General features: G+C 48.1%; 1 protein-coding gene across 10 annotated transcripts in view; it reads right to left on the bottom strand.

Moving 5' to 3' along the window:
* Nucleotides 1-667: 667 nt before the first annotated feature.
* The window catches only part of GMPR (guanosine monophosphate reductase), a 60,636-nt gene continuing 35,222 nt past the window's right edge, over nt 668-26,081 (bottom strand). For 3 of the 10 annotated variants that reach the window (XM_070360784.1, XM_005898224.3, XM_070360782.1), the window contains 4 exons: nt 24,313-24,419; nt 9,824-9,866; nt 7,164-7,323; nt 668-1,154 (listed from right to left, as the gene is read on the bottom strand). In XM_070360784.1, the coding sequence (XP_070216885.1) occupies nt 974-1,154; nt 7,164-7,323; nt 9,824-9,866; nt 24,313-24,419 (491 nt within the window). In that variant the 3' untranslated portion in view covers nt 668-973. Of the gene's footprint in view, nt 1,155-6,535; nt 6,688-7,163; nt 7,324-9,823; nt 9,867-11,038; nt 13,427-22,513; nt 22,590-24,312; nt 24,420-26,081 lie in introns of those variants that run through there. The other 7 variants (XR_011462151.1, XR_011462152.1, XR_011462153.1 and 4 more) reach the window with 7 other exon arrangements.

Here is a 26,081-nt window from a genome sequence, read left to right as displayed (position 1 = left end):
ACAAGTGTCACCGTGCACTGGGGTGGGACTCCCACCAAGGCCATGAGTCTTTTCTCCAACAAAGTATGAATGTCACCAATGAATGAATGGACCCTTAGCAGCACCCAGGGTCCCTCCTGGGGAGTATTCATCGCTGTGACGAGGGGTCGCTAGCTCCGATTCTAAACCAATGTCAAGGCTTCAGCTGCTTTTTTTCACTGGGACTCTACCTGCCAACTTTTTAGTGGATAACCTTGCAATGGAAAAATCCCCTGGAACTTCAAAATAATGTTCTGTTTTTGAGAGAGAGGACAGCCTGGAACTGAGGGGGAGAGGGGAGAGATGGAGGGAAATGAACCTAACGAAAACCCAGGACAAGACTAAAAGCAGCGTGAGCACAGTGACAGAGGACCTGTTACCCAAAGGCATGGGTAAGAGATGTGGCGACAGTGTGTCCCCGCACCTTGGGGACACCTAGAGGAAACCAAGTTCAGCTGTCCGGTTGATTGCTCTCATTCTTCTGCAGCATCTGTGAGCTGGATGGAGCGGGGGCTGGCTCCCCTGGCCGCGGCCCCACCCTTCCCACCCAGGTACCTTGACCACCAAGAGCCAATCATGGGAAGGAAGCAGAAAACCCCCAGCTCCCCCAACAATGTGGTCCTGTAAATGCAAACTCCAGCACGCAAGCAAGTCTTCATAGCATTATATTAAAGTGAAACTTTTCTTTAAAAAAAAAAAAAAAGGCATGAGTACTCGTTTTAACAATGAGGTTACACATTTCGGGCAGGTAAGCTCTAACCGCTGACCCACTGAGTGCCTGACTTCTGGGCCCCTCGACCTAGGGGAGCCCCGCAGCCTCCAGGTGACGGGAGAAGAGGGGGCAGCCCCCACACCCCAGGACCTGCTGGAACCTCTGCCCTAACACGAGGAGGGAGATGGAAAAGCAGGCGTGTGTGGATGCCTCCGCTGGCCGGAGGTGGCCTCGTCCTCAGGGTTAGCTGAACACGGTGTTGTGTTGCTGGGTCACTCGGATGAACGTCGCCCTCCTGCTGAGCTCTTTGAGTTTGGCGGCCCCCACGTAGGTGCAGGTAGACCTCAGTCCCCCGAGAATATCCAGAATCGTGTTCTCGACATCCCCTTTGTAAGGCACTTCCACAGTCTTGCCCTCAGGGGCTCTGGAAGAAAAAGGAAGCGTTTCTTTCAGTCTGGTTCTTTTCCCTGAACTACCCAGCCAGGATCCCCAGCTTTGGCACTTGAACCCACCCCAAGGCACTCGGGCAGCTGCATGCCACTCTCTGATCCAACCCACCCTGGGAGGACCTCAGCCTTGCTGCACACGCCACGTGGGTCAGGCCAGCATCGCGGGTGAACGCACTCCTCCCACCCAAGACGCACAACCTGGCTGCTGACTGCCCAGAGTGCTGGGAACACACAGTCTCCATCAGCAACTCCTGGAAGAGTTGCAGACCTGGCCCGCACCCCACCACCTCCTTCAGGTACGCGACACCTTCCATCGGAAACCAGCCCCCTCTTTCCATCCTCTGCTAATCTGTACACGGGCCTCCAGCTGACCCAGAGTCCAGAACACCGATGGGGTGGGGAGCAGACCTCACGGCCACCTCCCACCAAGGCCTCTCCTGCTGGCCCACCCTAACCAATAACAGAACAAGCCCAGAGTGTGCCCTTCCCCCGTACCCCTGCCAGCCCTCCAAATGGCATCAGACAGAGCATCTTCACAGGAGACGATCGAGAGAGGAAGAAGGGACAGAGAAAATGGACAAGTGGGCACTGTGAGGTTGCATGGAGACCTCCACGAGTGAGGTAAGTGATTCCACTCACACGGCCTCTGTTGGGCACCCCTCAGCTTACCTCCCTGCGTCTGCACAAATCACCATGCCTGGACGTGGTGTGGGGCCTCTGCAAGGTGGACCCAGAGCAGAACTAAGGACCTCCTCAACACCCAAGGCTTTGGTAAGCATCCTTCATGTTTTCTGGGTGACACTTAGAAATTCAGGTCTGGCTCATGGCACAAACGTTAAACCACATCTGACTGTCCTGCTGAGTGCCTGTCCCACTCTTCCCAAGGCCACCAAGCAACACTGCCGGATTCCGCGTCACACCCCTTACTGCAGGTTCTGAAGATACCATCTAGACTTGTGTTAGAAGGGACATTACAAGAAGGGAATCTCCAGTCCACACACAACTAGCCCCCATCCAAGGGTCAGGAAATCTGGAAATTCTAACAATTTACCAAATACCGGAACTTTAGCTGGTCTCTTCACATGAAAAAACAGCATCTCTTGATCAAAAAGTCATTACCTAGAATTTCAAAAGGGTATTAACTCTTGTGCATTGAAATCTACACATGTAAGACTACCCTCAGGTAAGATCTAGTAGTTTAAACCATTGACCAGAACAAGACAAGGATGTCCATTCTCGCCACTGTTATTCAACATAGTTTTTGAAGTCCTAGCCTCTGCAATCAGAGAAGAAATAAAAGGAATCCAAACTGGAAAAGAAGTAAAACTGTTTGCAGATGATGAGACTATACACAGAAAATCCTAAAGAGGCCACCAGAAAACTACCGGTGCTAATCAAGGAATTTGGTAGAGCTGCAGGATACAAAGTTAATGCACAGAAATCTCTTGCATTCCTATACACTAACAATGAAAGATCAGAAAGAGAAATTAAGGAAATACCATTTTACCATTGCAACAAAAAATAAAAATACCTTGGAATAAGCCTACCTGAAGCAAAGACCTTTCCTTGGTTAAAGGAGAACAGTATGGAGGTTCCTTAAAAAACTAAAAATAGAGCTACCCTATGACCCAGCAACCCCACTCCTGGGCATATACCAGAGAAAACCCTGAATTCAAAAAAGATACAGGCACCTCAATGTTTACTGCAGCACTGTTTACAATAGCCCAGACGTGGAAGCAACCTAAATGTCCATCAACAGGAATGGCTACTGATGTGGTACACATACAGAATGGACTACTACTCAGCCATAAAAAGGAATGAAACTGTACCATATGCAAAAACATGGATAGACCTAGAGACAGTCATACAGAGTGAAGTCAAGTCAGAGAAAAACAAATATGCAATAACACGTATATGTGGAATCTAGAAAAATGGTAGAAAGGAACTTATCTACAAAGCAGAAATGGGAGGGAAATGCAAATAAAGAGGGGATATAGGTATACATATGGCTGATTTACTTTGCTGTAAAGCAGAAACTAACACAACATTGTAAACAAACAACTAGAGTCCAATAAAAATTAAGGAAAAACAAAAACACAACCATTGACCAGACCAAGGGCTGGCCTAGTGGCTAGTTTACAGCAAGTTCATGAAGCCGGTCACTGGTCACACCCAAGATGACTGGTATTGCTATATTCTCTGACCACAGACCAACATGTGCCAGAAATGATAACCATTTCATTTTTTAACAAACAGTTCCATGGCCTCCCCAGGCTTACAGACACCCTCCAGATCCTCAGCATCACTTCTTCTCTAAGTGGCGATGGTACCTTTTGCAAGTCATTTATCATCGATGCCCAAGTCTTCTCATCTGTAAAATGAAGGGCTTTGATGTGTCTCCCAAGGACAGTGTGAGAACTAAATGGGTAATGACTGGGAAGGAACTAGCAAAGCATAAATAACTCTGCCTTAATTAAATACAACGTCAAAGTAAGAGAACCAGTCTTAGGAGGAGATTAGATGATGGGGGGGCGGGGGTGGTGCAGAGACAGAACACGGATGCAGCCTAGAGGGCTCACGCTGCCTCTGGATTACGCTTCTCACTCCTTCAGCACTTTCCTTCCGTGTCTAAGATTTGATTGAATCCACTTCCGGAACTGAGTCTTGGTACTCCCAAATCTTCTATTTTCTGTTTTGTCTAAACCCTGCTGGAATCACAGAAGATGGTTTTTTGTTCAGCTCTAGCTGGTTTCTGTTCGTGCTCTAGCCTGGTCCGGCCTTCCCTACCTGCTTTTCTTAGAAACCCAAAACAGATGCAGTGGCTAGAGGGCAAAAAAAGTCCTCCAGGCAAAGCATCTGGCTGTCATGCAATCGCCATGGCTCCTCTCCCAGACCAGCACAGGCCCTTGAACAGTGGTACTGGTAAAGCACTAAGCTGCTTGGCAGAGGTTCAGGTCGAAGGGGAGGCAGTAAACCCCTTTCTCTCTCTCCCCCGACACTGTCCAGCCTCCTCCACCAGTCATCACACAGGAGAAAGAGGCCTTTGGAGGCTGCGTGGGACAGGGGTGTCCCTCTTGTCCTAAACTGTCTGCAGCTTCCAGGATGAAGGTATGAATGTAGCCCCCAGCTCCTTGTTCCCACCCCGCTGTCCCCATAACTACAACATCTTTTTCTTATTGCGATTCCCCCCAAGAGAGAAAAAGACTGCAGAGAAAGAGGAGTGAAGTTAGACTACCAGTACCGAGGAGCAGAGCTCTGGGGGGGGACCCCACCCCTCCCACCAGCCTGCCCACCTGAAATATCTCAGTGACTGAACTGTGTACCTTGAGCTTGGCTCAGACCTTACATGATGCATCCAAATCCCACGTCCTCATGGTAAGCTTTTGGGTGTGGAATAAGTGGTAGGAAATGGAGGGTATCGGCCCATGGCAGGGGGCCAGAATGCCCGAGCTCCTGTCCCATCCACATGGTGCAGCCTGTCATCACTGCCAACTCTGATGAGACGCAACGGCAGGCTCTACAGAGCAGGGCGAGGTGGTGAGTAAATTCTGCCATAGCGTTCTTCAAACACACGTACACACAATTAAAACGGAAGTGGAGCAGATAAGCAGACGTGAGCATCCCTTCCACAGACTGATAGGATTAGATGCCTACAAATGCTGCCTGTGTCAGCTGTCTAAACTTGCAGGCGGGGCGAGTCCGGTGGGAGCTGCTGCAGGTGACACTGGGCATTCTTCCCAAAGGTCTGACCTCCGGGAGGGGGTCTCACCCACCCCATCTCACATGCGGTGGGAGACCCTTCAGCCTGACTCACGCCAGGCTCCACAGGGGCTCTCTCAGGACGAGGCTGGGATATTCTGGCCTAGCCCCCTGGAAGCCTAGTGGGTCCCCTCCAGGGCTGGCAACAAAAGTCATAACTACTCACGCATACCCCTAATTCCATTTCCAACTCGACCCCAAACACTGCCAATGTTAGTTGGATAAAAATTATGGCTGTTTTGAGAGAGGCCAGGATGGGTTTTCTAATCAAAGATGACATAAATAGATGGAAAGAAACCGTGTTCTTGGATTGGAGGAATCAATATTGTCAACTTGCTTATACTACCCAATGCAATCTACACATTCAATGCAATCTCTATCAAATTAGCAATGACATTTTTCACAGAACAACAACAAAAAATTCTTACAATTTGTATGGAGACACAAAAGACCCCAAATAGCCAAAGTGATCTTGAGAAAGAAAAATGAAGCTAGAGGAATCAGGCCCCCTGACTTCAGACTATACTATATACAAAGCTACAGTTATCTAAAGAATATGGTACTGGCACAAAAACAGATGTAGGTAAATGGAACAGGACAGCAAGCTCAGAAACAAATCCACTCACCTATGGTCAATTACATAACGTCATACACAAAAAGAAACTCAAAATGGATTTAAGACCTAAATGTAAGACCTGATACTATGAAACTCAGAGGAAGACATAAGTAAAACTCTTTGACATAAATCACAATATCTTTTGACCCATCTCCTAGAGTAACAGGAATAAAAATAAACTGCTGGATGGCATCACTGACTCGATGGACCTGAGTCTGAGTGAACTCCGGGAGTTGGTGATGGACAGGGAGGCCTGGCATGGTGCGATTTATGGGGTCACAAAGAGTCAGACACGACTGAGTGACTGAACTGAACTGAACTGAATTAAACTCAAAAAAGTTTCTGCACAGCAAAGGAAACCATAATCAAAATGAAAAGACAACCCACAGAATGGAAGAAAATATTTGCAAATGATGGCAACTAGCAAGGGATTACTTTCCAAAATTTACAAATAGCTCATGTGGCTCAATATTAGAAATCACCTCTCACACCAGTCATAATGGCCATGATCACAAAGTCTACAAAGAGTAAATGCTAGAAAGGGTGTGGAGAAAAGAGAACCCTCCTACACCATTGGTGGGAATGCAAACTGGTACACCCACTATGGAAACAGTATGGAGACTCCTTAGGAGACTAAAAGCGGAGCTGCCATATGATCCAGCCCCACTCCTGGACATGTATCTGGGGGAAAACATGGTTCTAAAGGATACATGTACCCCAGCATTCACTGCAGCTCTGTCTACAATAGACGGGACATGGAAGCATCCTAAATGTCCATCGACAGATAAATGGATAAAGAATATGTGGTACATATAACATGTACACGATGGAATATTACTCAGCCATTAAAAATGAAATAATGCCATTTGCAGCAACATGAATAGACCTACTAAGAAGTCAGAAAAAGACAAATATCATATGACACGGCTTCTATGCACAATCTGAAAAGAATGATACAAATGAATTTATGAATAAACTTACGGTTACCCGGAAGGAAGATGGGGGGACAGACTCAGAGTCTGGCACTGACATGTACACACTGCTGTGTTTACAGTAGATAACCCACAAGGACCTACTGTATAGCACAGGGAACTCTATTCAATATTTTGCAGTAACCTATAAGGAAAAAGAATCTGAAAAAAAAATGTATACGTATGTACAACTGAATCACTTTGCCACACACCTGAAACTAACAATGCTGTAAATCAACTATACTTCCATTAAAAAAAGGTAAGCCATACAGTTATTTAAATATCTTAATTTTAAAAGTGTTTCCCAGGTCTTTCCCCTGGTACCATAATATAGAGAGACTCGTATTCTTTGAGACCTACTTCCATCCCCCAGGTCTCCCACATTGCAGGTGGATTCTTTTACCAGCTGAGCCACCAGGGAAGCCCAAGAATCCTGGGGGATCTTCCCAACCCAGGGATTGAACCAGGGTCTCCTGCATTGCAGGCGGACTCTTTACCAGCTGAGCTACAAGGGAAGCCACCATAATATAAACTTGTACTCTCTGAGACCTATTTCCATCCCATTCCTGTAAGAAGCAAGGGAATGTAACCTCACCAGTGATGGCGCTGTGCCCACTCCCCTTCCCACCCCTACATACCTATACTCCGCGACCCCTCCGGAGTGTTTCTTCATCGCCGTCTCTGAGCTCATCCCATAGAAGAGCTTGAGCTTCTGTCCGTTCCTCTCGATCACCTCTCCGGCACACTCAGTATGGCCCGAAAACATTCCTCCCAGCATGACAAAATCTGCTCCAGCCCCTGTACCCCAAAGTGGGGACAAAAAGCAGCAGCAGAGAAAAGAGTCAGGGAAAAATCAGCTCCAGAAAGATGCAAGGACTACCAACTCCCACTCCCTCTCCTGGCTATAGTGAGAAAAAGCTCGACTTCCCTACTCGGGGAAAAAAGTTAAGGGCAGACGGGCACCAGACAGTCCGAGCAACACAGCCTACTGAAGCTTGGTGACTGGTACACTTGGCAATCCTTAATGGTTATTGTTGACTTCCTATGACCATCTTCCACAGGTCTCTCTTAAAATCAGAGCAGCTTTAGAAGTGAGCAGCATCTCAGCATGTTGTCCAATCTCATACTTAATACAATAAATCCTCTGCCATGTCCCCATTGGGCATCTGGTCTACCTAAAGGTCTCTGCACTCTCACATTCTGTAGAGACGGGAAGGGACCTCAGAACAGACAGAACTTCCTGCCCTAGAGCTTGGGCATGAAGGAGAGATATTTGTACGTATGTATATAGGTGTGTTTGTGTGTACACATGTGTATGTCTGTGTACATCAAACATATACACACATCTGTCTAAAGATATATCCTGTAAAACTCGACTCACACCTCTGTTGTGAGAAACATTTGACTTCCAGTGTAAACAACACCCCATATAAACCACCGAATGACATGAAACTTCCAGGACAGGTACAGAGGAGACTGGGGTGTTGCAGCGGCCTTTGGAGGTTATGTTGGATCCGAACCAGGAGTGGTAGGACCAGGGCCGGCTCACTGCTCTGTCCTCAGTGTTTATCACAGCACATGGCAGAGGTGGCGTGACTATCTGTCAGGAAAGTAGAAGGCATACACGGAAGAAAGAGAAACAGTCACCGTTCACCATCCTGACCATCCTACTGAGGGTTTAAGTTCAGAATTGGGGGATATCAGGGTACAGAAGTGTTACACAGTCAGGATGAAGGATCAGAAGGAGCAAGCACAGACTCCCCTAAAAACTGGCCTTGACCACTTCCAGCTGGTCGCTTAAATATCTGTAAGAGGACTTCGAGGTGTGCCTCGGGTGTCCCAGGCCCTTCCGTCCAGCATCACAGAAGGCCGGCTCTGCAGGGCTGGACCCTGGGCCTGGGAATCAGGCAAGCAAGGGCCTCTCGACTTGGCAGCAAGCTTTGACGACTTCCCCGCAGGGTACCCAACACAAATGCCAGCTCCTCGGTCCCCCTGCCATGATGATAAGGGGGCAGGGACAACTGGTGTCTGGTCAGGCCTCCTGATGACCACAACTCAGGAAGCAGTGCTTTTAAGAGGCTTCCAATCACTTCCCTTTCTGAACGCTCTTGTGTCCTTTCCCAACCAGCATTTTTTCCCAAAGTGGTTCCTCTCCGTCCGAAGGCATGGCTACACTTCCTGGAATGGGGGTGGAGACAAGCCTTCAGAGCCCGAGTCCAGAGACCACTCTGCACAGGGTGCCCGTGTGCCCTATTAGAGGGGAGCCCGAGACAGACACCCCTCAGTGTTCAGTACTTCCAGCTGAAAACCCCACAGTGTTCAGTACATCCAGCTGAAAACCCCACAGGAGAAACGTCCCTGGCGGCTGATCGTTATTATAAGAGGTGAGTGAAAGACCAGTGGAGCAGGAATCCCGACTCTGCCCTCGAGTGCGGGACCCTTACCTTGTCACTCGCCTCTGGGGGCCTCTGTCCCCTGCACGTTCTCCAGGGTTGCTACGAAACCTAGCTGCTAAGAACACTGCCCTGCGTAATGAACCTAAGACGATTTACGGACTGAACCAAAACAGTGATAAAGAAGGACAAGAGGGGGTATCACCTCTTAAGGTGAGAGGAGGGGCCAGCGGCATCTCTGAGGGGTGCCCAAGGCAGAAAATTCCCTCCAGTGAAAAAGAAAAAAATAAACCAGCAGCAAACCCGGTCCTGGCATCAGGAAAGGAGGGAAGGGCTGCCTCCGGCTGGTACACCTCACAGCTGTGGACTGCAGTTGGCAAAGGTTCAGTGGCGGGCACGGGGCACAGCCTGCAGAGATGCTGCATGGCCCAGTGCCTTCCCAAGGAAACACCTGGCCAGCCGGCCCGTGGTCCAGCCCCACCAGACCACAGCCGGACGCTGCTGCCCCCAGTGGGAAACAGGCTCCTCAGCATCTGGTAAGTGAAACTGCGGCTGGGATCTCAGTCCCTCCCTGGGGATATTAACCCCAGGTTAGGCTCCAAACACCCCCTCGCTGAAGTTTCGGGGGGCATCAGACCTGGTACAGTCCCCTTCCAACGGGTCCCCTGAGCCCTCTCAGTGGTGACTTCTGGACTCTGCCCACTATCTAATCCCTGGGCACTGGGCTAGAACCAAAGGATGCCAGGATGTGGCCCAATCAGAGGCTGAGATCCAGGGAGAGGAAACTCAGGATTGGCCCCGATCCTCTCCGAACGTGTCTGCCCCCTCCCTCCGGCACCCCCACATGGAGCTCACCCTTCTCCCCGCCAAACCCTGCACGCTCCCGCCCCTCCACGGCCTCTTACCAAAGGCTTTGGCGACATCTCCTGGACACGTGCAGCCTCCGTCCTTCAAAAAGGGGAAGAGCGGAGAGAGGAGGTCAGTGGGAGCTGGGCCAGGCCATTGCCTGCCCCCTCCATCTCCCCCCGGGGGAATGAGATGGTGTCTGCTGGCCTGGCCCCCTCCGGCCACACCCAGCAGAGTCCAGGCCCAGCATTCCCCTTGTGACCAAGCCGGACCGTGTGGGTAGCTCTGTCAAGTTTACGATTAACCTCCTTCTCTGAACTTTTATTCCTTTTCTTGTTCAAAACCTTGTTCTCCTCAAGACTGAGGAGTAACAGGAAAAAAGAGAGAAACTGCAACCCAGCAGGACCCCATGGGGCCCTTCCTGGGAGACAGGCCACCGCCCCCGTATTGTCTGCTCAAGCTCCTCTCTGAAGTACCTAGATAATAGTATTTGATGCACAGTTCCTGAGTTGCTTTGCAGATATGAAAGTGAAAAGTGAAAGTGTTAGTTGCTCAGTCGTGTCCAACTCTTTGTGACCCTGTGGACTGTAGCCTGCCAGGCTCCTCTTGGCCATGGAATTCTCCAGGCAAGAATACTGGAGTGGGCTGCCATTCCCTTCTTCAGGGGATCTTCCTGACCCAGGGATTGACCCCAGGTCCCTTGCATTGCAGGCAGATTCTTTACCATCTGAGCCACCAGAGAAGCCCCTATTTGATGCACAGTTCTTGAGTCGCTTTGCAGGTATGAAAACCCACCACCAAACAGAAGATGTTAACTACTCTACTAATATTTGATGACCATGAGCACATAGCCCCAGGCCTCCTGGAACCTAAGGACCAATAACATGAACCCCTGTGACATCACCCTGTTCCCTCACCGTCAACCAATCAGATAATTGTGCACAAGCTGATCACGTGACCCTGCAATCTGCCCCCCACACTCCAACCTGGCTTTTAAAAGTGCTTTGCCAAAACCCTTCCAGGAGCTTAGGGTTTTTTTAGGGCACGAGCCACTGTCTCTTGCATGGCCCTGCAATTAACCTTTCTCTGCTCCAAACTCCAATGTTTCCGTTTGTTTGGCCTCACTGCATCGGGCACTCCAACTTGTGCTAATACCCTCCCTCACCACTGCACCTGCTATTCCCAGGCCCCGTCAGTCATGTTTCAGGCCAGTACACGCCCCACCCCCCAACCCCGCCGCCCCCACCACCCGCCCACGCTCCCCCACTGGGCATCAGTACTCCACTTAGGATGCAGGAACCACTGAGCAGGCAGGATCGGGGGGCTGGACCTCATCTCCACCAGCCCTCGTACAACATGCCTGGCCACTGGCCATCCCCACGTAACTAGCATTCAGTCATCCCCTCTCCCCGCTGCCCGACATGAAGTGAAACTTATTTAGCACAAGAGCACTAGTATTTTATGAGCCTCAAAGGACACTGAGTTTGCTCCTTTGTATTTCAAGCCTTGTGTCTCCTTGTCACTGTCTTGTAAGGTCCCCAGTTTCCTTCAAGTCAAACACAGGCTCCCGGCACCCCCTTGACCCACAGAGCGCCCTGCACTGGTTCACTGCCCATCACTGTGGGCTGCTGGCACAGTTTGGCCACGGGGGTTATGTTTCAACACCAGGGACCCAGTACAAAACCACAGGACACACCTACTGGGTTTTCTTACAAGCACGAGGGGCACAAAAGAACCAGGCTGCTACCTGCTGTTGGCAGTGTGGCCTGTGTGAGGTCCGAGGAGGAAAAGGCCAGCCACGTGGCCTGGGGTAGCTGCCCACCCAACAGAGAAAAGCAAGGAAGCAGAGGCCCTGGGAAGCCAGGTCAGTGCTCAGGTGCTGCCTGTCCCCAGGAGAGGGGACACACTTTGGGAAGGATGCAGAAGACCCAGGCCACCCGAGCTACCCATATGGTGATGGCAGGAAGGTGGAGGGCATCTCCGTGGAACTGAGAGGAACCACCTTACAAACAGCGTCTCTGACTGAGGACGTGGGTCCCTATGACTCAATCCTCCTTTTCTGGTCTGCTTTTAAGCCTGTCCTTCCAGGAGCTAGACCTCAAACACTCAGTTCAGTTGCTCAGTCGTGTCCAGCTCTTTGCAACCCCATGGACTGCAGCACGCCAGGCCTCCCTGTTCATCACCAACTCCCAGAGCCTACTCAAACTCATGTCCATCACGTCAGTGATGCCATCCAACCATCTCATCCTCTGTCATCCACTTCTCCTCCCGCCTTCCATCCTTCCCAGCATCAGGGTTTTTTCCAATGAGTCAGTTACACATCAGATGGCCAAAGTATTGAAGTTTCAGCTTCAGCATCAGTCCTTCCAATGAATATTCAGGACTGATTTTCTTTAGGATTGGCTGGTTGAATCTCAAACACTGCTTCATTGCAATTCTGATCAAAAGGCAGGGGTGGGGGTTCAATTTCTTGTTTTTATGAATATATACTGACTGCAATTACCTCCTCCATCAACTGCATCATTCATGTCTGGCTTTCCTGACCCGGGAGGACCATGGGGTCACAAGCAAGGATTTATTTCAGAAGCAGGCTCTCCATAAAGGGCACGTGGCCAAAGCTCTTCATGTGAATACAGTCACACACATGGCCGTGTGTCTTGTTGGTGCTTCAAATTTACCGCATATTTTTACTTTCTCTTTCAAAGGTGCAACCTCTCTATGCCCTTCACTTGACTTGCCAATTATTTTTAAATTGCTTTATCTTTTTATCAAAACCAGTTCTCCACAATAGGGTTTCAAACTTATAACCTCAAAAGAATAAATAGGGACTGGCCCTGGCAGTCTGTGGTTAAGATGCCCAAGCGTCCACTGCAGGGAGCGTGGGTTCGATCCCTGGGTGGGGAACTAATATCCCATACGCCATGCAGTATGGCCAGAAACAAAGAAGATTAAATACACTCATGCTCCCAATAAGAAGGTCCCTAGCATGGCCTGACTTAAAATATGTGTGCACACCTACACACACACACACACACAAGCGTGTTCTTAAGTCTTTATCTCACTTGTGAATAGTTCGTGACTGCTCGTGCGGGCTTCTGCAAATGTCACACCTGTGTGGTCAGTGATGAGGCCTGACTCAGAAAGCCTGCGCTCTAGGGACCCCCAGAAAACAAGCTCTTCTCCTCCCAGGATGTCCACAGATGTCAAGATGTCCACAGTTAACAGGACTGCATGATGTGCTTGGGAGAGGAAACCATACATAGCACCTCATCTACTCACTGTGCCAGGCTGGGATTTATGAAACAGACAACGCATGGCCAGCAGGCAGGGCTACAGTGTAACCAGTGCAACCCAACGTCACACAACACCTTAGGGCAAAGGAGTCTGCCCCCAACTACTTTTACAGGTAATCTCCAAAGGAGGTTCAAAGCATCCTTTCATGTTCTCAGGAGGCAGAGACATGCATGTAACTTTCATTCATGAACAGGCACAGCTGCAGGGAGGTTTTGTTTTTTTTTAAACATGCAAATATTTCAAGGGTTACTTGTTTTGTTTTCCAAGAGTGTTGAAGTCTTTTAGTAGAAAAGGTATCACATGACATGAGTGATGATTCGATCTGTGAACTGTCAGCATGACCTCTTCTTAAAAACAGCTGCCCAGCCCTAAAGGAAGGGGCAGTGAAAACAAGGATGTAGTGGACAGAGGGGACTAATCGAGCACCAACTATGAACAAGGGGTTCTTACAAATTTCATTTTTCTATTCAAGCACCACAAGTACCAGAAGTTGATACTTTGTAGGTGGGGAAAAACAAAGAGGAAGGCTCAGAAAGGTGGAATGACTTGTTCAAGGTCACACAGCTGTAATAATGGATGAATGAGATTAGAACCCTAGTTAAGAGTCAACTCTAAAAATGTCTAGAAGCATACATATCAAAACATTAGCAGTGGTTATCTTAAGATGGCATTTCTATAGAAGCAAAAACAGAAATGGGACCTAATCAAGCTTCTAAGCTTTTGCTCAGCAAAGGAAACATAATCATAACAAAAAGACAACCTATGGACTGGGAGAAACTATTTGCAAATGATACAACTGACAAGACCTTAATTTTCTAAATATACAAACAGTTCATATGACTCAAAAACAAACAAACAACCCCATCAAAAAATAGGCCAAAGGCCTAAATAGACATTTCTCCAAAGAAGACATACTGATAGTCAATAGGGACATGAAAAGATGCTCATCATCTCTAGTTATTAGAGAAATGCAATCAAAATTACAATGAGGTACCCCTCACACCAGTCAGAATGGACATCATTAAAAAGTCTACAAATGACAAATGATAGGGTGTGAAGAAAAGAACTCTCCCACACTGTTGGTGAGAATCTAATTGGTGCAGCCACTATGGAAGAGGATGGGGTATGGAGGTTCCTCAAAAAACTAAAACTAGAGTTGCCATGTGATCCAGCTATCCCACTCCTGGGCATACATCCAGACCAAACTCTAATTTAAAGAGAAACACGCATCCCTCTGTTCATAGTGGCACTATTCACAACACCCAAGACACGGAGAGAACCTAGCCTGTCCATTGACATGTGAATGGATAAAGCTCTCTCCACACACACAGAGCAACAGTACACAGCCTTAAAAAGAAGGAAATCATGCCATCTCAGCAACATGGACGGACCTACAGATTATCATACCAAACGAAGCAAGTCAAAACGAGAAAGACAGGGGCTCCCCTGGTGGCTCAGTGGTAAAGAAGCCACTTGCCACTGCAGGGGCGTGGGGTCAATCCCGGATCCAGGAAGATCCCCCGTGCTGTGGAGCAACTAAGCCCGTGCACCACAAGTATTGCGCCTGCGTGCCAGAGCCCAGGAGCCACAACCACTGAGTCTGCGCACCCTGGAGCCCACGCTCGGCAGCAAGAGAAGTCACTGCAATGAGAAGCCTGCGCACCGCAGCTGGAGACTAGCCCCTGCTCGCCACAACCAGAAAAAAGCCCGCACAGCACCAAAGACCCAGCACAGCCAAAAATAGATTATTTTTTTCAAAGACAAATACAGTACCACTTATGTATGGAATCTAAAATATGACACAAACGACCTTATCTACAAAACAGAGACAGACCCACAGACACAGAGAACCAGGCATCTTGTGCCTGCCAAGAGGGAGGGGTTGGAGGGAGGCTAGACTGGGAGTTTGGGATTAGCAGATGCTAACTATTACACATAAAATGGGTAAACAACAGTGTCCTACTATATGGCACAGGGAACTATATTCAATATTCTGCAATACATCATAATGGAAAAGTATATATATGTGTGTGTAACTGAATCACTTTGCAGCGCAGCAGAAATTAACACACTGTAAATCACCATGCTTTAATAATTTTTTTAAAAGATGGCATTTCTTGTAATCTTTATTTCCTCTATATTTCTACCTTTTACTAGGCTAAATGTATTTGGTGGAGGGATTTTTCAAGCCTCAAAAAATGCAATTTTTTGAATGACTTTGTTTAGATCTTTTCAAATAATGGTCTGACCATTCCTAAACTAACCATTCCTAAGCTAATGCATTAAAGCAACAAAATAAATCTGTGGATCAATGGATCCCTCTTTGTGGAGGGTCAGTGAAGTGGATGAGAGCTCTACTGACTGGGTGGAGACAAGCAGGGGGTTGGGGGTTACTCTGAATCAGCCCCACCTCTATCATTCTCTCCTCAAACTGGAGAAGTATGCTCTCTCAGTCTTTATCAATTACAACGGTTAAAACTTTGGCCCTGAGTAAAGAGATAACAGTGATTCCAGCCAACCTCACCACAGGACTTTTTTGTTTTTAGGTCCTGCCTGGGAAGCACTACAGAGTCCAGACTATTTTGGGTATGGACAGTGAACTCATCTGGTTCTTCAAATCCCTCCCCTTCCTCAGGGTTCATCAGGTACTGACTCTGATCTCTTCACTGGAACACAAGCTTGGGAGCCTCGAGGGAAAGGCCAAGCTATAAGCACAGATTAAGCTGAAGCTCCCCCCAAGGCGCTGGGGTGGGAAAGGGGCGGACCGGGAATGCTGGGCCAACCCTGCATTCTTGGTGACTTCAGCGAGCCCTCACCCTCTGAGTCTCCACATTTTCTAAATGAGGGTGATCAAGGGAAGGCGTGGAACACAGGAGGTCAACAGGCCTCGGTTTCAGAGCTGGCTTTGCCCGCCACCAGCAGTGTGATGCTGAGCAAATCACTAAGGTCTCAAAGCTTCAGTCTCCTCACCAGGTGTGATAATGTTATATGTCAACTTGACTGGGCTGTGGAGTGGCCTTTGGTCAAAAATTGTCCTGGGTGTTTCTGAGAGGGTGTTTTGGTTATAAGAGTGTGTGTGTGTTAAATCACTTCAGACGTGTCCAACTCTAGGCAATCCTATGGACTGTAGCCCACCAGGCTCCTCTGTCCATGGGGTTCTCCAGGTAAGAATACTAGAGTGGGTTGCCATACCCTTCTCCAGGGGAGCTTCCCAATCCAGGGACTGAACCCATGTCTCTTAAACTGGCAGGCAGATTCTTTACCACTGGTACTACCTGGGAAGCCCTTTGTGGATGAGATTAATATGCAAATCAGAGTAAAGCAGATTGCTCTCCCACATGTGGATGGGCCTCACCTAATCACTTGAAGGCTTGAGTAGCACAAAAAGGCTGAGACTTCCCCAAGGGAGAGGATTCTTCCTCAGTGACTGCCTTAGAACTGTGATACTGACTCCAACTGAAACACTGGCTCTCCCTGGCTCTCAGGTCTTCGAACTCAAGCCTGGAACCACACAATCAGCTCTCCTAGGCCTCCAGCTTGCCAATTCACCCGACAGATCTTGCAATTTTTTTCAGTCCCATCATCACATGAACCAATTTATTTCCTTATAATAAATCTGCTGCTGCTGCTAAGTCGCTTCAGACGTGTCCGACTCTGTGTGACCCCATAGACAGCAGCCCACCAGGCTGCCCCGTCCTTGGGATTCTCCAGGCAAGAACACTGGAGTGGGTTGCCATTTCCCTCTCCAATGCATGAAAGTGAAAAGTGAAAGTGAAGTCACTCAGTCGTGTCTAACTCCTAGAGACCCATGGACTGCTGCCTACCAGGCTCCTCCGTCCATGGGATTGGAGTGGGGTGCCATTGCCTTCTCCGTATAATAAATCTACTTCTATCTAAACACACATGTGCACACACACACACACACACCCTACTGGTTCTGTTTCTCTGGAGAATTCTGACTAACACACCTGTCCAAAGAAGATAACAGCTACTTAATACCTAGACCATTCCAGGGATTAGACATTACAGATATACCATGCCCAGAAGATAAATGTTCAATACCTGACAGCCTCTAAAGCTGTTTCTACCTTTAAAATGCTTTGTGTCACGTCCCCAGCAGATGACAAGACAAAATGAACTGGTCACACCTTACTCTTCACCTATCCCAGGGAGTGTCTTGGATTTCTCAGCCCTCTGCCTCTCGGAAGCCCACATGGATCACAATAAATAGAAACCCAGCTCAAGTCCAGCCTCTTGGCGGTGGCCAACACCCTGCTGTGGCTTCTTTCCGAACTCCGGTAGCAAAGATGTGCAAATTCAGCGATTAAACCGTAAAATGAGGCAGCTGGAAGGAAACCAGACAAAGTGGCAGGATCCAAACAACTGACAGGTTTCCACTGGGTTTAGGACTCTAGGCAAGCGGGAAAAACCTGTTTGTGAAACTCCATTAGACAGATAGCAAAGAAAACAGCTGCTCTGAACCACAAGATGCTTAGCTGATCAGAGGAATGAGCTGAAGTCAGGGGTGCAGAACCTATGTAAGTCTGTGAACTTCATGGGGTCTCTGCTGGCTATAAATTGAATTTCTAGCCTTACCTACAAAAGCTCTGGCCATCAATGGAAAAATAAGAACCTCAGAGCATCAGGACCACCAGCCTGGGCTGTCACTGTCCCTGACAAACTCAGAGAAGCTGTTTTGTGGGTGTCAAAAGATGGCTCTGGCACGTGGACCCAGCCTGTGTGTGCTGAGCCTCGACTCTAGAAGCCAGTGCCTCTCAAGCTTGAGAACAGACCCAGGTTACTCGGAGGGCTTGTTAATTTCACCTTCAGGGCTTCCCATTCACTAGGTCCGAGATGAGGCCTGAGAACTTCTCACAAGTTCTCAGCTGATACTGGCACTGCTGGTCTGGACACACACTTAGAGAACGGCTGACAGAAGCTATATATTAGAGGGTGCTGGGTAAGGAGATCCCAGGTTGATGTTCAGAGTGACTTGTGGTACAAGTCACCACAAGCCTACCACCCCTACTCCCCCCAAAGTCCTATAAACTAAGCAAGTATGAAATTTCCAGAAAGACACAAGTATGCAATCTCAGAGTAAGTCCACAGTAAAACGTCATTAATTTGAAGTTTAGAAATGGTAGCCATTGAAGGAATATATATAAGGTCTAAATTGTTATTAAGACTCCTGATGGTGAATGGAGACTTATGACTAATTACATATGGTGCTCTAGGGGCCAAACTGTGAAGAGTCTAATTCGACAGGATTGTGAGAATGTAAATTGATACATGCATTATGGAGAACAGTATGGGGATTCCTCAAAAATCTAAAAATAGAACTACCATATGACCCAGCAATCCCATTCCAGACATATAACCAGAGAAAACCATAATTCAAAAAGATACATGCACCCCAATGTTCATTTCAGCACTATTTACAATACCAGGACATGGAAGCAACCTAAATGTCCATTGACATATGAACAGATAAAGAAGACGTGGTACACACGCACAATCACACACAATGGAATATTACTCGGCCATAAAATGGACTGAAACTGAGCCATTTGCAGAGACACAGATGGACCTGTGTCAGAAGGGAAAATCAAATATCATATCTTAACACATATATGTGAAATCGAGAAAAATGGTACAGACGAACTTATTTGCAAAGCAGAAATAGTCACAGACGTAGAGAACAAATGTAGGGATACCAAGGGGGAAAGGAGAGGGTGGAATGGATTGGGAGATTGGGATTGACGTTTATACACTATTATGCATAAAACAGATAACTAGTGAGAACCGACTGCATAGCACAGGAACCCCACTCAATGCTCTGTGTGACCTATGTGGGAAGGAAGAGGGGATATGTGTATCCATGTGGCTATGCTGTACAATAGAAACACAGCACTGTAAAGCAACTATACTTCAATAAAAACTTTTTCTTAATTAAACAGAATGGGGGCCAGGAATGTGTATGGTGAAAAGCTTCCCTGCTGTCATACAACCAGCCCAAGAGGCGGCTATGGTGAGCATTCAAGAACCACCCTGGAGGACAGCCCTGTTTGGTAACTCCAATGATGTCACTCCATAAATCAACTCACTCCGTAAATGTAGGATGCTGGCTCTATGTCAGCCTTTTATGCACAAATTGTTCAACAAATGGGTCTTAATTTGTTCACTGAGGCAAAAGATAAAAGAATGATATTGAGTGGAAGAACTTAGAACTGTCGTACATGCACGTTAAGTCACTTCAGTCATGTCTGACTCTGCGTGACCCTGTGGACGATAGCCCACCAGGCAAGAATACTGGAGTGGGTTGCTATGCCCTTCTCCAAGGGATCTTCCCAACCGAGGGATCGAAGCTGCATCTCATGCCTCCTGCACTGGCAGGCAGGTTCTTTACCACTAGCACCACCTGGGAAAGGACTCTATCAGCACCCGATAAATCTTCGGTCATTTATTCCAGCCCCAAGCACACAGTAGATGCTCAATGAGTACGAACTAACTGAATGGATGGATGGACGGAAAGCCTGGATGAGAAACCAGAAGGAGCACAGGAAGTGAGCGTGGGACCACGAATCAAAGACCTAGATCTTCATTTCGGTTTATCAAGTCATGTGGGGGAAGCACTGGCGGCAAGGCTCAGATGCTGTAGTAAAATCTGAAAGAGACTGTGTGCTCATAGGGATTTTTAAAGTATATTATATACCCTCAATACTGAAATCAGGTTGATTATATTCTTTGCAGCCGAAAATGGAGAGGCTCTATACAGTCAGCAAAAACAAGACTGGGAGCTGACTGTGGCTCATATCACAAATTTCCTATTGCAAAATTCAGACTTAAATTGAAGACAGTAGAGAAAACCACTATTCTGGTATGACCTAAATCAAATCCCTTATGATTATACAGTGGAAGTGACAAAGAGATTCAAGGGATTAGATCTGATAGAGTGCCTGAAGAACTACGGATGGAAGTTCCTAACACTGTATGGGAGGCGGTGATCAAAAACATCCCTAAGAAAAAGAAATGCAAAAAGGCAAAATGGTTGTCTGAGGAGGCCTTACAAATAGCTGAGAAAAGAAGAGAAGGGAAAGGCAAAGGAGAAAAGGGAAGATACACCCATTTGAATGAAGAGTTCCAAAGAATAGCAAGGAGAGATAAGAAAGCCTTAAGTGAACAATGCAAAGAAATAGAGGGAAACAACAGAATGGGAAAGACTAGAGATCTCTTCAGGAAAATTAGAGATACCAAGGGAACATTCCATGCAAAGATGGGCTCAATAAAGGACAAAAACAGTATGGACCTAACAGAAGCAGAAGATATTAAGAAGAGGTGGCAAGAATACACAGAAGAACTATACAAAAAAGGTCTTCATGACACAGATAACCATGGTGGTGTGATCACTCACCTAGAGCCAGACACCCTGGAGTGCGAAGTCAAGTGGGTCTTTGGGGGCATTACTATGAACAAAGCTAACAGAGATGACGGAATTCCAGCTGAACTATTTCAAAGCCTAAAAGACGATGCTGTGAAAGGGCTTCACTCAATATGCCAGCAAATTTGGAAAACTCAGCAGTGGCCACAGGACTGGAAAAGGTCAGTTTTCATTCCAATCCCAAAGAAAGGCAATGCCAAAGAATGCTCAAACTTCCACACAATTGCATTCATCTCACACTCTAGCAAAGTAATGCTCAAAATTCTCCAAGCTAGGCTCCTTCAACAGTCTGTGAATTGAGAACTTCCAGATGTGCAAGCTGGATTTAGAAAAGGCAGAGGAACCAGAAATCAAATTGCTAACATCCGCTGGACCATGGAAAAACCAAGAGAATTACAGAAAAACACCTGCTTCATTGACTACACTAAAGTCTTTGACTGTGTGGATCACAACAAACTGTAGAAAATTCTTCAAGAGATGGGACTACCAGGTCACCTTACCTACCTCCTGAGAAATCTGTATGCAGGTCAAGAAGCAACAGTTAGAACGAGACATGCAACAACAGACTGTTCCAAATGGGGAAAGGAGTACGTCAAGAGTGTACATTGTCACCCTGCTTATTTAACTTATATGTAGAGTAAGTCATGCAAAATGCCAGGCTGGATGAAGCACTAGCTTGAATCAAGATTGCTGACAGAAATATCAATAACCTCAGATATGCAGATGACACCACTCATACAGCAGAAATCGAAGAGGGACTCAAGAACCTCTTGTTGAAAGTGAAAGAGGAGAGTAAAAAAGCTGGTTTAAAAATCAACATTCAAAAGACAAAGATTATGGCATCCAGTCCCATCACTTCATGGCAAATAGTTGGGGAAACAATGGAAACAGTGACAGACTTTATTTTTGGGGCTCCAAAATCACTGCAGATGGTGATTCCAGCCATGAAATTAAAAGACACTTGCTCCTTGGAAGAAAAGTTATGACCAACCTAGACAGTGTATTAAAAAGCAGAGACATTACTTTGCCAACAAAGGTCCATCTAGTCAAAGCTACAGTTTTTCCAGTAGTCATGTGTGGATGTGGAGTTGGACTATAAAGAAAGCTGAGTGCCAAAGAATTGACGCTTTTGAACTGTGGTGTTGGAGAAGACTCTTGAAAATCTCTTGGACTGCAAGGAGATCCAACCAGTCCATCCTAAAGGAAATCAGTCCTGAATATTCATTGGAAGGACTGAAGCTGAAACTCCAATACTTTGGCCACCTGATGCAAAGAGCCAACTCACTGGAAAAGTCCCTGATGCTGGGAAAGATTGAGGGCAGAAAGAGAAAGAGGCAACAGAGGATGAGATGAATGGATGGCATCATTGGCTCAATGAACATGAGTTTCCGCAACGCCAGGGGACAGTGAAGGACAGGGAAGCCTGGCGTGCTGTAGCCCATGGGGTAGCAAAGAGTCGGACACGACTAAGCGATTGAACAACAACAAATTATGTCCTCAAAGCAGGTCCAGAAATCAAATCTCACTAGTTTCAATGCTGAACCAAAACCAATAACAGATCATTCCACCAGAATATGTTAATTTACTATACCCACTTTTTTTTTTAACCAAAATATCCTGTCAATTATTTAATGTGAGAGCTTGGCTTAGCAACTGAACAAGTGAAAAGGACTGAAGATTTAATTTACTATATTTAATATGAGTCCATTGTTATAGCACCGCTAAAAACATGCCAAAAGTTCAGAATTTAGATATATATTATTAAGTATATATAATTCAAATGTTTATAGGATATATATCCGGGCTTCCCTTATGGCTCAGCTGGTAAAGAATCTGCCTGCAATGTGGGAGACCTGGGTTCAATCCCTGAGTTGAGAAGATACCCTGGAGAAGGCAAAGGCTACCCACTCCACTATTCTGGCCTGGAGAATTCCATGGACTGTACAGACCATGGGGTTGCGAAGAGTAGGACACGACTGAGAGACTTTCACTTTCAGGATATACATGTATAACTCACATAAACTGAAGCCATAGCTCTGTCCAAGTCCATCCAACTGTATCTGACAAGTTCTGCCCTGTTCTGAGCATCTCACCTAGAAGGAGACAGATGTGATGACTACTTGAATGATGGACATGTCAATAAAGGTAGAGGAGAATGACGGATAAAATGAGGGTTAAATTGACACAGATTCAATCTGTAACATGTAGTCGCTGAGTACTGGGGTGTTTTCCCTCAAGGAGCTCCATAACAGTATTGTTAGATCACTGACTCTCTTCACCTCCATCCATATACCCCTCCACCTGCATAATCTAACTTCTGCCCCCAGCATCGCACCGAATCGTGCTCACTACAGAAACCGGTGACCGGCCGGAGCACTGACAGCACTGCAGATGTGAATAGCTAAGATGAGGTCACCTTGGAGGAAGGTGGGCTCTAGTCCCATACGACTGATGTTCTTATAAAAAGGAGAAATCTGGACACAAAGGCAGCCGTGCATGCGGGGAGGATGCCCTGTGAAAACCAGAGCTCTGGTGCCCTTAGCTGAGCAACTACCAGAAACTCTGGAGGCTGGAACGGGGGTTTCCCTGGAGACTTCGTGGCCCTGCTGACAGCTTGATCTTGGACCTCTGACCTCCAGAAGAGTGAGACAATATACTTCTCTTATTTGTTCAGTTCAGTCACTCAGTCATGTCCAACTCTTTGCGACCCCCTGGACTGCAGCACACCAGGCCTCCCTGTCCATCAGCAACTCCCAGAGTTTACTCAAACTCATGTCCATTGCGTCGGTGATGCCATCCAACCATCTCATCCTCTGCCTTCTCCCTCTCCTCCCGCCTTCAGTCCTTCCCAGCATCAGGGTTTTGTCCAATGAGTCAGTTCTTTGCATCAGGTGGCCAAACTATTGTAGTTTCAGCTTCAGCAACAGTCCTTCCAATGAATATTCAGGACTGATTTCCTTTAGGATGGACTGATTGGATCTCCTTGCAGTCCAAGGGACTCTCAGGAGTCTTCTCCAACACCACAGTTTAAAAGCATCAATTCTTCAGTGCTCAGCTTTCTTTATAGTCCAACTCTCACATCCATACATGACTACTAGAAAAACCATAGCTTTGACTAGACAGACCTTTGTTGGCAAATAAGTCTCTGCTTTTTAATATGCTGTCTAGGTTTGTCATAACTCTTCTTCCAAGGAGCAAGCATCTTTTAATTTATGGCTGCAGTCACCATCTGTAGTGATTTTGGAGCCCAAAAAATAAAGTCTGTCACTGTTTCCCCATCTATTTGCCATGAAGTGATGGAACCAGATGCCATGATCTCTTGTTTTCTGAATGTTGAGTTTTAAGCCAACTTTTTCACTCTTCTCTTTCACCTTCATCAAGAGGCTCTTTGGTTCTTCTTCACTTCCGGCCATAAGGGTGGTGTCATCTGCATATCTGAGGTTATTGATACTTCCACCAGCAGTCTTGATTCCAGCTTGTGCTTCCTCTGGTAAGGGGCACTTTGTTACATCAAGCCCTAGCAAGCAAATACGTGACCCTCTCATTTTCTCAAAGCTCCCCATGTATCCCATCATGATACGCACCACCTCCAGCTATTACTGACTACAGAGTAGTTGCTGAGCAAGGAGCCGCCCCCGTCTCTGCAGTCCCTAGGCAGTAGGGCCTGTATCTCTGTTGAGTGTCACCATCACCGAACACTGCGAGCATGGTCCCCAGCTGGCTCCCGAGACTGCAGGGTCACCAACGAGGTGAAGGGTGGCCGGGGAGCAAGGGCCTCCCGGAAACGTCCCCTCCCAGCCCTGCCGGGACACTTACCGAGATGATGTGCCCCTTCAGGCCGTGGGCCGAGTCTGCGCACTCGATCACAGCGCTCAGCTGGGGGTAGCCCACCCCTGTCTTGGTGCGGGTGGTGCACACGGAACCTGGATGGAGGAGGAGGGGGACCCCAGAGAGAGATGGTTAGGGCTGAGCAGGACTCGAGACAATGAGCCTCCTCTCCCATCACACAGCCCTACCCCCATTTCCTGGGGGCGGAGCAGGGGGGAGGTGGGGCGCGGGGCAGAGCAGCCCCCCGCAGCTCAGCAGAGGTGGGTATAACCGCTGTCCTGGCCACTCATCCCTTCTGGGCCATATCACCCTCATCTGCTCAAGTCCAGGACACACCCCACTACACCGGTCACCATCACTCTCCACGACATCAGCTCCCTCTTACTGACTTCCCAGCCTCCAACTCCACTCCTTCCCACCTTCCCTCACTTCCCACACAACCACAAGGGACCTTCAGATGCCTCCCATGGCCTTGAGCCTCCTTGACCTTCAACTTCTGTCAAATGACTCACTTCTCTAAGCCTCAGTGTGTCGCTTAAAAGGTTGAAATGAAAGCATTGACCTCATGGGGCTGTGATGGAGATGAAATGGCATGAGGGATGAAGACTGCCCAGCCTCCAGTAATCCGCTGAGCAAAAGAGGCCGGTGCTCAGGGCGTGCTAGCAGCCACCTTCTGCCTCGGCTCTGGCCTCTACACACGCCAGCATCCCGGTCCAGCCTCCCTCTGACCTGGCTCTGGCCTCTACACATGCCAGCCTCCTGGTCCAGCCTCCCTCTGACCCGGCTCTGGCCTCTACACATGCCAGCCTCCCAGTCCAGCCTCCCTCTGCCTCGGCTCTGGCCTCTACACACGCCAGCATCCCGGTCCAGCCTCCCTCTGACCTGGCTCTGGCCTCTACACATGCCAGCCTCCTGGTCCAGCCTCCCTCTGACCCGGCTCTGGCCTCTACACATGCCAGCCTCCCAGTCCAGCCTCCCTCTGCCTCGGCTCTGGCCTCTACACACGCCAGCCTCCCGGTCCTCACCCTCTCCTGGTCCATCTCTCACCCTGTCCAGCCCAGCCTCTGAGGTGAGCTTCCACTGCAGAACTCAAACCAGCCACCTTGATGCCTTCATCCCCCCTGACCTCTGCCCTCCCCATGGTCAACTCCAGTTCTAGTTCACTGTCTGCAGTGCATTAGCCCAGTTAGGTCCAGGCCAAATTAGACGGGCCTCTCCAGCACATCTCCGTGCTCAAACCTCCCCTTCCCTCCCAGCAGACCAGCGCCCGCTCCGAGGCCACCCAGCTCACACTCTGTACTGTCTACCTGCCTGTCCCCTCTTCTCTCTGCCCGCCCCACTCGGCACCCCCCAGCCTCGATGACCTTTCCGTTCCTCCCACCTCAGGGATCTGTACGTGATGTTCTGTTCCCCGAGCGCTCCCCTCTGCACCAACCCCTGGTCTGGCCAACCCTTTCTCATCTTCCAGGCTTCAACTTCAATGTCACTGCCTCAGGCACGTTGTTCGTCACAGCCTCATTTCAAAAAGAGCATTTAAGTCATTATTTGTGTAAGAACTGAGGATCTGTTTTCTCCGCTGGAGGGTAAGCTCCGTGGATATTCATTGTTGTGGATCCAGCACTGAGAACATAGCTTTGTGTATAATAAGGCCTCTATAAATAGTCACTGAAAGAATGCGTGAACTCAAGAATGAATGAGTCACGTCCCTGTCTCCACCGCTTCACCACTCACTCACTCACTCCGTCCCTCCTGCCTGT

This window comes from Bos mutus, chromosome 23 (genome assembly GCF_027580195.1).
Source record: "Bos mutus isolate GX-2022 chromosome 23, NWIPB_WYAK_1.1, whole genome shotgun sequence".
NCBI classification, from domain to species: domain Eukaryota; kingdom Metazoa; phylum Chordata; class Mammalia; order Artiodactyla; family Bovidae; genus Bos; species Bos mutus.
Note: the sequence above shows the minus strand (reverse complement) of the source record. Positions and strands in the feature narration are given on the sequence as shown.